The 15000-nt window shown below is 38.0% G+C and overlaps 1 protein-coding gene across 12 annotated transcripts in view; it reads right to left on the bottom strand.

Annotated features, from left to right (window-relative positions):
- Positions 1 to 15000, bottom strand: part of LOC133568033 (receptor-type tyrosine-protein phosphatase S-like) — a 293725-nt gene that overhangs the window by 39728 nt on the left and 238997 nt on the right. For all 12 annotated transcript variants that reach the window (XM_061919726.1, XM_061919727.1, XM_061919729.1 and 9 more), the window contains one exon: positions 5261 to 5373. In XM_061919726.1, the coding sequence (XP_061775710.1) occupies positions 5261 to 5373 (113 nt within the window). The remainder of the gene's footprint in view (positions 1 to 5260; positions 5374 to 15000) is intronic.

Raw genomic sequence — 15000 nt, 5'->3', positions numbered from 1 at the left:
AAATTGAGAGCTCTGCCTTCCGGCTCAGCTCCTTCTTCACCACAACGGATCGATACAGCGTCCGCATTACTGAAGACGCCGCACCGATCCGCCTGTCGATCTCACGATCCACCCTTCCCTCACTCGTGAACAAGACTCCCAGGTACTTGAACTTCTCCACTTGGGACAAGTTCTCCTCCCCAACCCGGAGATGGCACTCCACCCTTTCCCGGGCGAGAACCATGGACTCGGACTTGGAGGTGCTGATTCCCTTCCCAGTCACTTCACACTCGGCTGCGAACAGATCCAGTGAGAGCTGAAGATCCTGGCCAGATGAAGCCATCAGGACCACATCGTCTGCAAAAAGCAGAGACCTAATCCTGCAAATCCCCTCAACGCCTTGACTGCGCCTACAAAATCTGTCCATAAAAGTTGTGAACAGAATGGGTGACAAAGGGTAGCCTTGGCGGAGTCCGACCCTCACTGGAAACGGGTCCGACTTACCGCCGGCAATGCGGACCAAGCTCTGACACTGATCATACAGGGAGTGGACCGCCACAATCAGACAGTCCGATACCCCATACTCTGTGAGCACTCCCCACATGACTTCCCGAGGGACACGGTCCAATGCCTTCTCCAAGTCCACAAAGCACATGTAGACTGAAGCCATCAGGACCACATCATCTGCAAAAAGCAGGGACCTAATCCTGCAGTCACCAAACCGGAACCCCTCAACGCCTTGACTGCGCCTAGAAATTATGTCCATAAAAGTTATGAACAAAATGGGTGACAAAGGGCAGCCTTGGGGGGTCCAACCCTTACTAAAAACAGGTCCGACTTACTGCCGGCAATGCGGACCAAGCTCTGACACTGATCATACCGGGAGCGGACCGCCACAATCAGACAGTCCGATACCCCATACTCTGTGAGCACTCCCCACATGACTTCCCGAGGGACACGGTCCAATGCCTTCTCCAAGTCCACAAAGCACATGTAGACTGAAGCCATCAGGACCACATCGTCTGCAAAAAGCAGAGACCTAATCCTGCAGTCACCAAACCGGATCCCCTCAACGCCTTGACTGCGCCTAGAAAATCTCTCCATAAAAGTTATGAACAGAATGGGTGACAAAGGGCAGCCTTGGGGAGTCCAACCCTTATTAAAAACAGGTCCGACTTACTGCCGGCAATGCGGACCAAGCTCTGGCACTGATCATACAGGGAGCGAACCACCACAATCAGACAGTCCGGTACCCCATACTATCTGAGCACTCCTCAAAGGACTTCCCGAGGGACACGGTCCAATGCCTTCTCCAAGTCCACAAAGCCCATGTAGACTGGTTGGGCAAACTCCCATGCACCCTCAAGGACCCTGCCCAGAGTACAGGGCTGGTCCACAGGACAGGACTATACATCCGTGAATATCCACTTGAACCTTCTTCTTCTTCTTCCGGACTCTGCATGGAGGTCTTGAACAGACTGGTGGTGTTTGGAGCAAAGGAAGCCACGTTGTTTCTAAACAGTTGGTTCCCACCTGGCTGGATCCACGTCAACAATGAGTCACTCGTGCCGGGTTTCACCTTTAAACCTCCTTCTAGATTCAATGTTCAAGGACTTCTGAGCGGGATTTCTCTCATTTCCGTCTATTCCCAGGAGCTGTCGTGTGGAATGTGGGTGGAGAGTATTATTTTTTTCCTTTTCTCCCCCACACTGCTCTGACTCAGCAGTTTCTGTACGGCATGGAAGGTGGCCGGGCGGATCCTCCAGGGTCCAAGCTTATTGGTGAGCTGGTGAAGGGTAGCGACAACTGAAGTCACCGGCGAGGGCAGCCTTGGGTTAGCACTCACAAGCAAGAGCAATCTCCCTCCGAATGTTCTGAGCTCCTGTAGAATAACACAGCCCGGTCGATTCGGGCCATTGCAAGGATGGCGCTCCACCTTTCTTCACTGTAAATGGTTGCCCTCTAGTGGGTTCTTCAGACCACCACACACTGCCAGGACAGCCAGGAATTTCGGGTATAACTGTTTTATTTTCATATAATAGTAGAAAGTCTTGGGCAGCACGGTGGTAGAGGGGTTAGTGCGTCCGCCTCACAATACGAAGGTCCTGAGTAGTCAGGGTTCAGGATCTTTCTGTGTAGAATTTGTAAGTCCTCCCCGTGATGTCTATGCCTGGGTTCCCTCCGGGTACTCTGGCTTCCTCCCACCTCCAAAGACATGCACCTGGGGATAGGCCCCTCCCACCTCCAAAGACATGCACCTGGGGATAAGCCCCTCCCACGTCCAAAGACATGCACCTGAGGATAAGCCCCTCCCACCTCCAAAGACATGCACCCGGGGATAAGCCCCTCCCACCTCCAAAGACATGCACCCGGGGATAGGCCCCTCCCATGTCCAAAGACATGCACCTGGGGATAAGCCCCTCCCACCTCCAAAGACATGCACCTGGGGATAAGCCCCACCCACCTCCAAAGACATGCACCTGGGTACAGGTTGATTGGCAACACTAAATGGTCCCGAGTGTGTGAATGTTGTCTGTCTATCTGTGTTGGCCCTGCGATGAGGTGGCGACTTGTCCACCTGATTGTAGCTGAGATAGGCACCAGCGCCCCCCACGATCCCAAAATTGAATAAGTGGTAGAAAATGGATGGATGGAGTGCAAAGTCCTTTGCTTTCCAGCAAACTGACTTTTTCTCCTGCGTCCGCTCAGCAGCAACTCCAACTACTCGTCTCATCACGGCTGCTGCTAATGAAGACGACAGATGATTAGATAACAAGGCCCGCCTGGGCCATCTACGCACCCGTCGCTGTCTTCGACAGCAGACCCGCAGGCCACACCCCCCCTCCACACTGTTCTTGCGGCATAGCTCGGTTGGTAGAGTGGCCGTGCCAGCAACTTTAGGGTTGCAGGTTCGATTCCCGCTTCTGACATCCTAGTCACTGCCGTTGCGTCCTTGGGCAAGACACTTTACCCACCTGCTCCCAGTGCCACCCACACTGGTTTATATGTAACTTAGATATTGGGTTTCACTAAGTGCTTTGAGTCACTTGAGAAAAGCGCTATATAAATATAATTCACTTCACTTTAACACTACGTCCACATGAACTCAGATACTATTTCAACCATGCCTATTTTTCGATGTTTTGCACACAGGTTTTTGTTCCTAAAAACGTGGAGGTTTTCAAAAACTCCAGCTTAAGGGTTGGAGTGTGGATGAAATTTGGATTTCCGAAGCGGGGAACAAAAAACCAAAACAAAACAGCTTGCGTTTGGAAGGATTTGATGCATTTTGGAGTGATATGTTCGGGGAAGAAATTGTTCAATAATTGCTGCAAGGTTTGTTCCCCCGGGATGCAAACCAACCATTCCGGACAGGACGTGCAGGTAGGAACGTGATTTATTCTCAAAAACTCGAACAAGTTACCAAACAGGAAACCCGCCGACGGAACAAAAACACCGATCGCACTGGAAGCTGAGGCTACCACAAAAAAGACAAGGAGTACTCACGTCACTCGTTGCATGAAGCAAACAATGAAGGCAGGGCGACTAACCAGGCTTAAATAGTCCCTGTGATTAGTGCTCGGGAAACAGGTGAGCATCCCGAGCACTAATCAGAGACAGGTGGGAACAAAGAGCACCCATGGTAACTAAAAACAAACCAGGGTGCACAAAAACAGGAACTGAGGGAATCCAAAACTACAAACCCCGTTTCCATATGAGTTGGGAAATTGTGTTTGATGTAAATATAAACGGAATACAATGATTTGCAAATCCTTTTCAACCCATATTCAGTTGAATATGCTACAAAGACAACATATTTGATGTTCAATCTCTTAAACTATATTTATTTTTTGCAAATAATAATTAAGTTAGAATTTCATGGCTGCAACACGTGCCAAAGTAGTTGGGAAAGGGCATGTTCACCACTGTGTTACATCACCTTTTCTTTTAACAACACTCGATAAACGTTTGGGAACTGAGGAAACTAATTGTTGAAGCTTTGAAAGTGGAATTCTTTCCCATTCTTGTTTTATGTTGAGCTTCAGTCCTTCAACAGTCTCTATTTTATGCTTCATAATGCGCCACACATTTTCCATGGGAGACAGGTCTGGACTGCAGGCTGGCCAGGAAAGTACCCGCACTCTTTTTTTTTACGAAGCCACGCTGTTGTAACACATGCTGAATGTGGCTTGGCATTGTCTTGCTGAAATAAGCAGGGGCGTCCATGAAAAAGATGGCAGCATATGTTGTTCCAAAAGCTGTATGTACCTTCCAGCATTAATGGTGCCTTCACAGATGTGTAAGTTACCCATGCCTTGGGCACTAATGCACCCCCATACCATCACACATGCTGGCTTTTGAACTTTGCGTCGATAACAGTCTGGATGGTTCGCTTCCCCTTTGGTCCGGATGACACGATGTCGAATATTTCCAAAACTAATTTGAAATGTGGACTCGTCAGACCACAGAACACTGTTCCACTTTGCATAAGTCAATCTTAAATGATCTCGGGCCCAGAGAAGCTGGCGGCGTTTCTGGATGTTGTTGATAAACGGCTTTCGCTTTGCATATTAGTGCTTTAACCTGCACTTACAGATGTAGCGACGAACTGTATTTATTATCAGTGGTTTTCTGAAGTATTCCTGAGCCCATGTGGTGATATCCTTTAGAGATTGATGTCGGTTTTTGATACAGTGCCGTCTGAGGGATGGAAGGTCACGGTCATTCAATGTTGGTTTCCAGCCATGCCGCTTACGTGGAGTGATTTCTCCAGATTCTCTGAACCTTTTGATGATATTATGGAGCGTAGATGTTGAAATCCCAAAATTTCTTGCATTTTTACTTTGAGAAATGTTGTTCTTAAACTGTTTGACTATTTGCTCACGCAGTTGTGGACAAAGGGGTGTACCTCGCCCCATCCTTTCTTGTGAAAGACTGAGCATTTTTTTGGGGAAGCTGTTTTTATACCCAATCATGGCACCCACCTGTTCCCAAATAGCCTGCACACCTGTGGGATGTTCCAAATAAGCGTTTGATGAGCATTCCTCAACTTTATCAGTATTTATTGCCACCTTTCCCAACTTCTTCGTCACGTGTTGCTGGCATCAAATTCTAAAGTTAATGATTTGCAAAAAAGAAAATGTTTATCAGTTTTAACTATAAATATGTTGTCTTTGTAGCATATTCAACTGAATATGGGTTGAAAAGGATTTGCAAATCATTTTATTCTGTTTATATTTACATCTAACATTATTTCCCAACGTCGAGTGCATGTTCTCACCTGGAGTCTGGAAGTTGATGCGTCTCATCTCCACAGGGTCAGTAGGGTGATGAGCCATCATCTCTGCGTTGCTCAACAGACTCTTGGTTCCTGGCTCCGACTCTTTGCGCTTGCTGCAGGGACACGAGCGTTACAGAAAGAGTCATTAGCCCACGCAAGCATGCCTGTCGTGAAAAAGGAGAGAGTCAGCACCGACGCGTCATTAGCATGCATCCACGGACATAAACAGTGTGTGTAATGTTTCACCGTCTTCAAAGTCCATAAGTGGCACAGGAACACAGGCACAAAGGGCTGGATGTTGGACTTATTGCATGTTTGGTTGAGGAATTATGCTTGAAAAACTATTTTATTGCTTCAATCGCATTGTTTCAGGATTCAAAGAACATTACTGTCATATTGATTCAAAAAAACAACTAATTTTGTGTTTGCAAACCATACAAAAGCACATGTTTCTAGTAAAACTCACAAATTAGACATATTACATGCTAGGTTTAGGAGTTATACTTGAATTTTTTATTTTTGTTTTGCTTCCAACGCATTATCTCAGGATTCTAAGAACATTACTGTCATTGAGTAAAAAAAAAAATTGTGTTTGCAAACCTCACAAAAGCACATATTTCTAGTAAAACTCAAAAAGATACATTATTAAAGGCACTATTAGATATGTATGTTAGGTTTAGGAGTTATGCTTAAAGACATTTTTTATTGCTTCAATCTTATTATCCCAGACTTCTAAGAACATTATAGTCATATTGAGTAAAAAAAATGTGTTTGCAAACCATACAAAAGCACATGTTTCTAGTAAAACGCACAAATTAGACATATTACATGTTAGGTTTAGGAGTTACGCTTGAATAATTTTTTATTGCTTCCAACACATTATCTTAGGATTCTAAGAACATTACTGTCATATTGAGTTAAAAAAAACAAATGTTCGTGTTTGCAAACCTCACAAAAGCACATATTTCTAGTACAACTAACAAAGATACATTAATAAAAACATTATTGGACATGTATGTTAGGTTTAGGAGTTATGCTTGAAGACATTTTTTATTGTTTCAATCGCATTATCTCAGACTTCTAAAAACATTACTGTCATGTTGAGTAGAAAAAAAATAGTGTTTGCAAACCTTACAAAAGCACATTACCAGTAAAACTCACAAATTATACATATTACATGTTAGGTTTAGGAGGTATGCTTGAATATTTTTTTATATTTTTTTTGCTTCCAACGCATTATCTCAGGATTCTAAGAACATTACTGTCATTGAATAAAAAAAAAATAGTGTTTGCAAACCTCACAAAAGCACATATTTCTAGCAAAACTCAAAAAGATACATTATTACAGGCAGTATTAGACATGTATGTTAGGTTTAGGAGTTATGCTTGAAGACATTTTTTATGGTTTCAATCGCATTATCTCAGACTTCTAAAAAAATTACTGTCATGTTGAGTAAAAAAAAAATAGTGTTTGCAAACCTTACAAAAGCACGTTACCAGTAAAACTCACAAATTAGACATATTACATGTTAGGTTTAGGAGTTATGCTTGAAGACATTTTTTATTGCTTCAATCGCATTATCTCAGGATTCTAAGAACATTACTGTCATATTGATTAAAAAAAACAACTAATTTTGTGTTTGCAAACCATACAAAAGCACAGTTTTCTAGTAAAACTCACAAATTAGACATATTACACGCTAGGTTTAGGAGTTATACTTGAATTTTTTATTTTTGTTTTGCTTCCAACGCATTATCTCAGGATTCTAAGACCATTACTGTCATATTACATTAAAAAAAACATACAATTTGTGTTTGCAAACCTTACAAAAGCACATGTTTCTAGTAAAACTCACAAATTAGACATATTACATGCTAAGTTTAGGAGTTATACTTGAATTTTTTTTTTTTGTTTAGCTTCCAACGCATTATTTCAGGATTCTAAGACCATTACTGTCATATTACATTAAAAAAAACACCCAATTTGTGTTTGCAAACCTTATAAAAGCACATGTTTCTTGTAAAACTCATAAATTAGACATATTACACACTAGGTTTAGGAGTTATGCTTGAATATTATTATTATTTTTGGCTTCCAACGCATTATCTCAGGATTCTAAGACCATTACTGTCATATTACATTAAAAAAAACACACAATTTGTGTTTGCAAACTTTACAAAAGCACATGTTTCTAGTAAAACTCACAAATTAGACATATTACATGCTAGGTTTAGGAGTTATACTTGAATTTTTTATTTTTGTTTTGCTTCCAACGCATTATCTCAGGATTTTAAGACCATTACTGTCATATGACATTAAAAAAACACACATTTTGTGTTTGCAAACCTTACAAAAGCATGTGTTTCTAGTAAAACTCATAAATTAGACATATTACACGGTAGGTTTAGGAGTTATGCTTGAAAAACTATTTTATTGCTTCTAACACATTATCTCAGGATTCTAAGAACATTACTGTCATATTGATTCAAAAAAACAACTAATTTTGTGTTTGCAAACCTTACAAAAGCACATGTTTCTAGTAAAACTCACAAATTAGACATATTACATGCTAGGTTTAAGAGTTATACTTGAATTTATTTTATTTTTTTTCTGCTTCCAACGCATTATCTCAGGATTCTAAGACCATTACTGTCATATTACATTAAAAAAACACACATTTTGTGTTTGCAAACCATACAAAAGCACATGTTTCCAGTAAAACTCACAAATTAGACATATTACATGCTAGGTTTAGGAGTTATACTTGAATTTTTTATTTTTTTTTCTGCTTCCAATGCATTATTTCAGGATTTTAAGACCATTACTGTCATATTACATAAAAAAAAACACACATTTTGTGTTTGCAAACCTTACAAAAGCACAGTTTTCTAGTAAAACTCACAAATTAGATATATTACATGCTAGGTTTAGGAGTTATACTTGAATTTTTTATTTTTGTTTTGCTTCCAACGCATTATCTCAGGATTCTAAGACCATTACTGTCATATTACACTAAAAAAACACACAATTTGTGTTTGCAAACCTTACAAAAGCACATGTTTCTAGTAAAACTCGTAAATTAGACATATTACACGTTAGGTTTAGGAGTTATGCTTGAATATTATTTTTAGTTTTTGCTTCCAACACATTATCTTAGGATTCAAAGAACATTACTGTCATGTTGAGTAAAAAAACAAATTTTTGTTTGCAAACCTTACAAAAGCACATGTTTCTAGTAAAACTCACAAATTAGACATATTACATGCTAGGTTTAGGAGTTATACTTGAATTTTTTACTTTTGTTTTGCTTCCAACACATTATCTCAGGATTCTAAGACCATTACTGTCATATTACATTAAAAAAACACACATTTTGTGTTTGCAAACCTTACAAAAGCACATGTTTCTAGTAAAACTCATAAGTTAGACATATTACACGCTAAGTTTAGGAGTTATGCTTGAATATTATTATTATTTTTTGCTTCCAACACATTATCTTAGGATTCAAAGAACATTACTGTCATGTTGAGTAAAAAAACAAATTTTTGTGTTTGCAAACCTTACAAAAGCACATGTTTCTAGTAAAACTCACAAATTAGACATATTACATGCTAGATTTAGGAGTTATACTTGAATTTTTTACTTTTGTTTTGCTTCCAACACATTATCTCAGGATTCTAAGACCATTACTGTCATATTACATTAAAAAAATACACATTTTGTGTTTGCAAACCTTACAAAAGCACATGTTTCTAGTAAAACTCATAAATTAGACATATTACACGCTAGGTTTAGGAGTTATGCTTGAATATTATTATTATTTTTTGCTCTAACACATTATCTTAGGATTCAAAGAACATTACTGTCATGTTGGGTAAAAAAACTAATTTTTGTGTTTGCAAACCTTACAAAAGCACATGTTTCTAGTCAAACTCACAAATTAGACATATTACATGTTAGGTTTAGGAGTTATACTTGAATTTTTTATTTTTGTTTTGCTTCCAACGCATTATCTCAGAATTCTAAGACCATTACTGTCATATTACATTAAAAAAACACACATTTTGTGTTTGCAAACCTTACAAAAGCACATGTTTCTAGTAAAACTCATAAATTAGACATATTACACGCTAGGTTTAGGAGTTATGCTTGAATATTATTATTATTTTTTGCTCTAACACATTATCTTAGGATTCAAAGAACATTACTGTCATGTTGGGTAAAAAAACTAATTTTTGTGTTTGCAAACCTTACAAAAGCACATGTTTCTAGTCAAACTCACAAATTAGACATATTACATGTTAGGTTTAGGAGTTATACTTGAATTTTTTATTTTTGTTTTGCTTCCAACGCATTATCTCAGGATTCTAAGACCATTACTGTCATATGACATTAAAAAAACACACAATTTGTGTTTGCAAACCTTACAAAAGCACATGTTTCTTGTAAAACTCATAAATTAGACGTATTACACGCTAGGTTTAGGAGTTATGCTTGAATATTATTTTTAGTTTTTGCTTCCAACACATTATCTTAGGATTCAAAGAACATTACTGTCATGTTGGGTAAAAAAACAAATTTTTGTGTTTGCAAACCTTACAAAAGCACTTTTCTACTACAACTCACAGAGATACCATAATACGTGCATTATTGAAGAAATTTTTTATTGCTTCAATAACATTATGTCACACTTCTAAGAACATTACTGTCATATTGGGTAAAAAACAACTCTTTTTTGTGTTTGCAAACCTTACAAAAGCACGTGTTTTCTGGTAAAACTAACAAATATACATTATTACGGTATTATTAGACATGTATGTTTGGTTTAGGAGTTAAGCTTGAAGACATTTTTTATTAGTTTAATCGCATTATCTCAGACTTCTTAGAACATTACTTTCATGTTGAGTAAAAAAACACATTTTTGTGTTTGCAAACCTTACAAAAACACACATTTCTAGTAAAACTCACAAAGACATTAATACATGCATTATGTTTGGTTTCGGAGTTATGCTGGAAAAACTACTTTATTGCTTCAATCACATTATCTCAGGATTCTAAGAACATTACTGTTGAGTGAAACAATAATTTTTGTGTTTGCAAACCTTACAAAAGCACATTTCTAGTAAAAGTCACATATATACTTTAGTACTGACATTATTAGACATGTATGTTAGGTTTAGGAGTTATGCTTGAAGACATTTTTTATTGCTTCCAACGCATTATCTTAGGATTCTAAGAACATTACTGTCATGTTGAGTAAAAACTATTTTTTGTGTTTGCAAACCTAACATAGGCACATGTTTCTAGTACAACTCACAAAGTTACATCAATACAGGCATTATTAGACATATTGCATGTTGGGTTTAGGAATAATTCATGAATATTTAATTTTATTGCTTCAATTTCATTGCAGCAATAAAATAGGACATTACTGTCCTATTGAGTAAAAAAAAATGTAGTTTGCAAACCATACAAAAGCACATGTTTCTAGTAAAACGTACAAATTAGACATATTACATGTTAGGTTTAGGAGTTATGCTTGAATATTTTTTATTGCTTCCAACACATTATCTTAGGATTCTAAGAACATTACTGTCATATTAAGTTAAAAAAAAACAAATGTTTGTGTTTGCAAACCTCACAGAAGCACATGTTTCTAGTACAACTCACAAAGATACATTAATACGTGCATTATTAGACATGTATGTTTGGTTTAGGAGTTATGCTTGAAGACATTTTTTATGGTTTCAATTGCATTATCTCAGACTTCTAAAAACATTACTGTCATGTTGAGTAAAAAAAATAGTGTTTGCAAACCTTACAAAAGCACATGTTTCTAGTAAAACGCACAAATTAGACATATTACATGTTAGGTTTAGGAGTTATGCTTGAATATTTTTTTATTGCTTCTAACACATTATCTTAGGATTCTAAGAACATTAGTGTCATATTAAGTTAAAAAAAAATGTTTGTGTTTGCAAACCTCACAAAAGCACATGTTTCTAGTACAACTAACAAAGATACATTAATACAAACATTATTGGACATGTATGTTAGGTTTAGGAGTTATGCTTGAAGACATTTTTTATGGTTTCAATCGCATTATCTCATACTTCTAAAAACATTACTGTCGTGTTGAGTAAAAAAAAAAATTGTGTTTGCAAACGTTACAAAAGCACATTACCAGTAAAACTCACAAATTATACATATTACATGTTAGGTTTAGGAGTTATGCTTGAATATTTTTTATTGCTTCCAACACATTATCTTAGGATTCTAAGAACATTACTGTCATATTAAGTTAAAAAAAAACAAATGTTTGTGTTTGCAAACCTCACAGAAGCACATGTTTCTAGTACAACTCACAAAGATACATTAATACGTGCATTATTAGACATGTATGTTTGGTTTAGGAGTTATGCTTGAAGACATTTTTTATGGTTTCAATTGCATTATCTCAGACTTCTAAAAACATTACTGTCATGTTGAGTAAAAAAAATAGTGTTTGCAAACCTTACAAAAGCACATGTTTCTAGTAAAACGCACAAATTAGACATATTACATGTTAGGTTTAGGAGTTATGCTTGAATATTTTTTTATTGCTTCTAACACATTATCTTAGGATTCTAAGAGCATTAGTGTCATATTGCGTTAAAAAAAAATGTTTGTGTTTGCAAACCTCACAAAAGCACATGTTTCTAGTACAACTAACAAAGATACATTAATACAAACATTATTGGACATGTAAGTTAGGTTTAGGAGTTATGCTTGAAGACATTTTTTATGGTTTCAATCGCATTATCTCAGACTTCTAAAAACATTACTGTCATGTTGAGTAGAAAAAAAATAGTGTTTGCAAACCTTACAAAAGCACATGTTTCTAGTAAAACTCAGAAATTATACATATTACATGTTAGGTTTAGGAGTTATGCTTGAATATTTTTTTATATTTTTTTTGCTTCCAACACATTATCTGAGAATTCTAAGAACATTACTGTCATGTTGAGTAGAAAAAAAATAGTGTTTGCAAACCTTACAAAAGCACATTACCAGTAAAACTCACAAATAATGCATATTACATGTTAGGTTGAGGAGTTATGCTTAAAGACATTTTTTATTGCTTCAATCTTATTATCTCAGACTTCTAAGAGCATTACAGTCATATTGAGTAAAAAAAAATGTGTTTGCAAACCATACAAAAGCACATGTTTCTAGTAAAACGCACAAATTAGACATATTACATGCTCGGTTTAGGAGTTATGCTTGAATATTTTTTTATTGCTTCAATCACATTATGTCAGACTTCTAAGAACATTACTGTCATTGAGTAAAAAAAAAATGTGTTTGCAAACCTCACAAAATCACATGTTTCTAGTAAAACTCACAAAGATACAATAATACAAACCTTATTGGACATGTATGTAAGGTTTAGGAGTTATGCTTGAAGACATTTTTTATTGTTTCGATCGCATTATCTCAGACTTCTAAAAACATTACTGTAATGTTGAGTAAAAAAAAATAGTGTTTGCAAACCTTACAAAAGCACGTTACCAGTAAAACTCACAAATTATACATATTACATGTTAGGTTTAGGAGTTATGCTTGAATATTTTTTTATATTTTGTTAACGCATTATCTCAGGATTCTAAGAACATTACTGTCATTGAGTAAAAAAAAAAATTGTGTTTGCAAACCTCACATAAGCACATGTTTCTAGTAAAACTCAAAAAGATAGATTATTACAGGCAGTATTAGACATGTATGTTATGCTTGAAGACATTTTTTATTGCTTCAATATTATTATCCCAGACTTCTAAGAACATTACAGTCATACTGAGTAAAAAAAAAAAGTGTTTGCAAACCTTACAAAAACACATTTCTCTAGTAAAACTCACAAATATAAATTAATGCATGCATTATTAGACATATTGCATGTTTGGTTGAGGAGTTATGCTTGAAGACAGTTTTTATTGCTTCAAACGTATTACTGTTATGTCGAGTAACCGACTATTTTATGTGTTTGCAAACCTTACAAAAGCACATGTTTCCAGTGCGACTGACAAAGAGACAGGAATGCAGGCATTATTGGACATAGTGCATGTAATAATAATACCTGTCAGGTTTGCTGTTTCCAGTAAAAGAAGCCGACAGGGAGGAATGATGAAGGGAGAGAAAAGAAGGAAATGGAAAGATTGTTAGCAAGAAAATCAATATTCTTCATTAGTATTCAAAGGACTAAAATGGCAGGCAGCAGACTGAAGGTTGAGCACGTTTCAGACTGGAATACAGTCCATGGGCAGCATAGTGGACCTGGTGTGCTTGCAATAAACATCAAAAGGAGAGTTATGTAAGATTTGTTTTGGGTCTACAAAGTTCTGCATGAGTGGCAAACTTAGTGGAAGGTGAGAACACATTTTGATGCAAATCCAGACTTTTTTTTTTTTTTTCGATTTCTTTAACCTTCCTGAGCTTTTTGCAGCATTTTAGGCAAACAACCTTGGCAGAAATTCATGTATTATAAGCAAAACATGGCTTCCACTGTGGGTGATTTTTTTGTATGCACAAAATGTAGAATAAAAAGAGGGGGTATTCTTTTATAACTAATAGATACTAGTATATATATATATATATATATATATATATATATATATATATATATATATATATATATATATATATATATATATATAATTTTATAGATATATAAACACATGTATGTATATATATATGTATACATATATATATATATATATACATACATGTATTTATATATGTAAAAAATTATATATATATATATGTATATATATATATATATATATATATATATATCTCCTCTCTGAGCTGCTACCTTACCGTGGTAGAGGAGTTTGCGTGTCCCAATGATCCTAGGAGCTATGTTGTCTGGGGGTTTTCATGCCCCCTGGTAGGGTCTCCCAAGACAAACAGGTCCTAGGTGAGTGATCAGACAAAGAGCAGCTCAAAGACTTCTATGGAATTACAACGAAATGAACCCAGATTTCCCTCGCCCGGACGTGGGTCACCGGGGCCCCGCTCTGGAGCCAGGCCCGGAGTTGGGGCACGATGGCGAGCGCCTGGTGGTCGGGCCTGTTCCCATGGGGCCCGGCCGGGCACAGCCCGAAGAGGCAACGTGGGTCATCCCTCCAATGGGCTCACCACTCATAGGAGGGGCCATAGAGGTCGGGTGCATTGTGAGCTGGGCGGCAGCCGAAGGCAGGGCACTTGGCGGTCCGATCCTCGGCTACAGAAGCTAGCTCTTGGGACGTGGAACGTCACCTCACTGGGGGGGAAGGAGCCTGAGCTAGTGCGCGAGGTAGAGAAGTTCCGGCTGGATATAGTCGGACTCACCTCGACGCACAGCAAGGGCTCTGGAACCAGTTCTCTCGAGAGGGACTGGACCCTCTTCCACTCTGGCGTTGCCGGCAGTGAGAGGCGACGGGCTGGGGTGGCAATTCTGGTTGCCCCCCGGCTCAAAGCCTGTACGTTTGAGTTCAACCCAGTGGACGAGAGGGTAGCTTCCCTTCGCCTTCGGGTGGGGGGACGGGTCCTGACTGTTGTTTGTGCTTACGCACCAAACAGCAGTTCAGAATACCCACCCTTTTTGGGTACACTCGAGGGAGTACTGGAAAGTGCTCCTCCGGGTGATTCCCTTGTCCTATTGGGAGACTTCAACGCTCATGTTGGCAACGACAGTGAAACCTGGAGAGGCGTGATTGGGAAG

The sequence above is a fragment of the Nerophis ophidion genome, linkage group LG14, assembly GCF_033978795.1.
Source record: "Nerophis ophidion isolate RoL-2023_Sa linkage group LG14, RoL_Noph_v1.0, whole genome shotgun sequence".
In the NCBI taxonomy this organism is placed as follows: Eukaryota; Metazoa; Chordata; class Actinopteri; order Syngnathiformes; family Syngnathidae; genus Nerophis; species Nerophis ophidion.
This window is presented reverse-complemented; position numbering and strand designations above follow the sequence as displayed.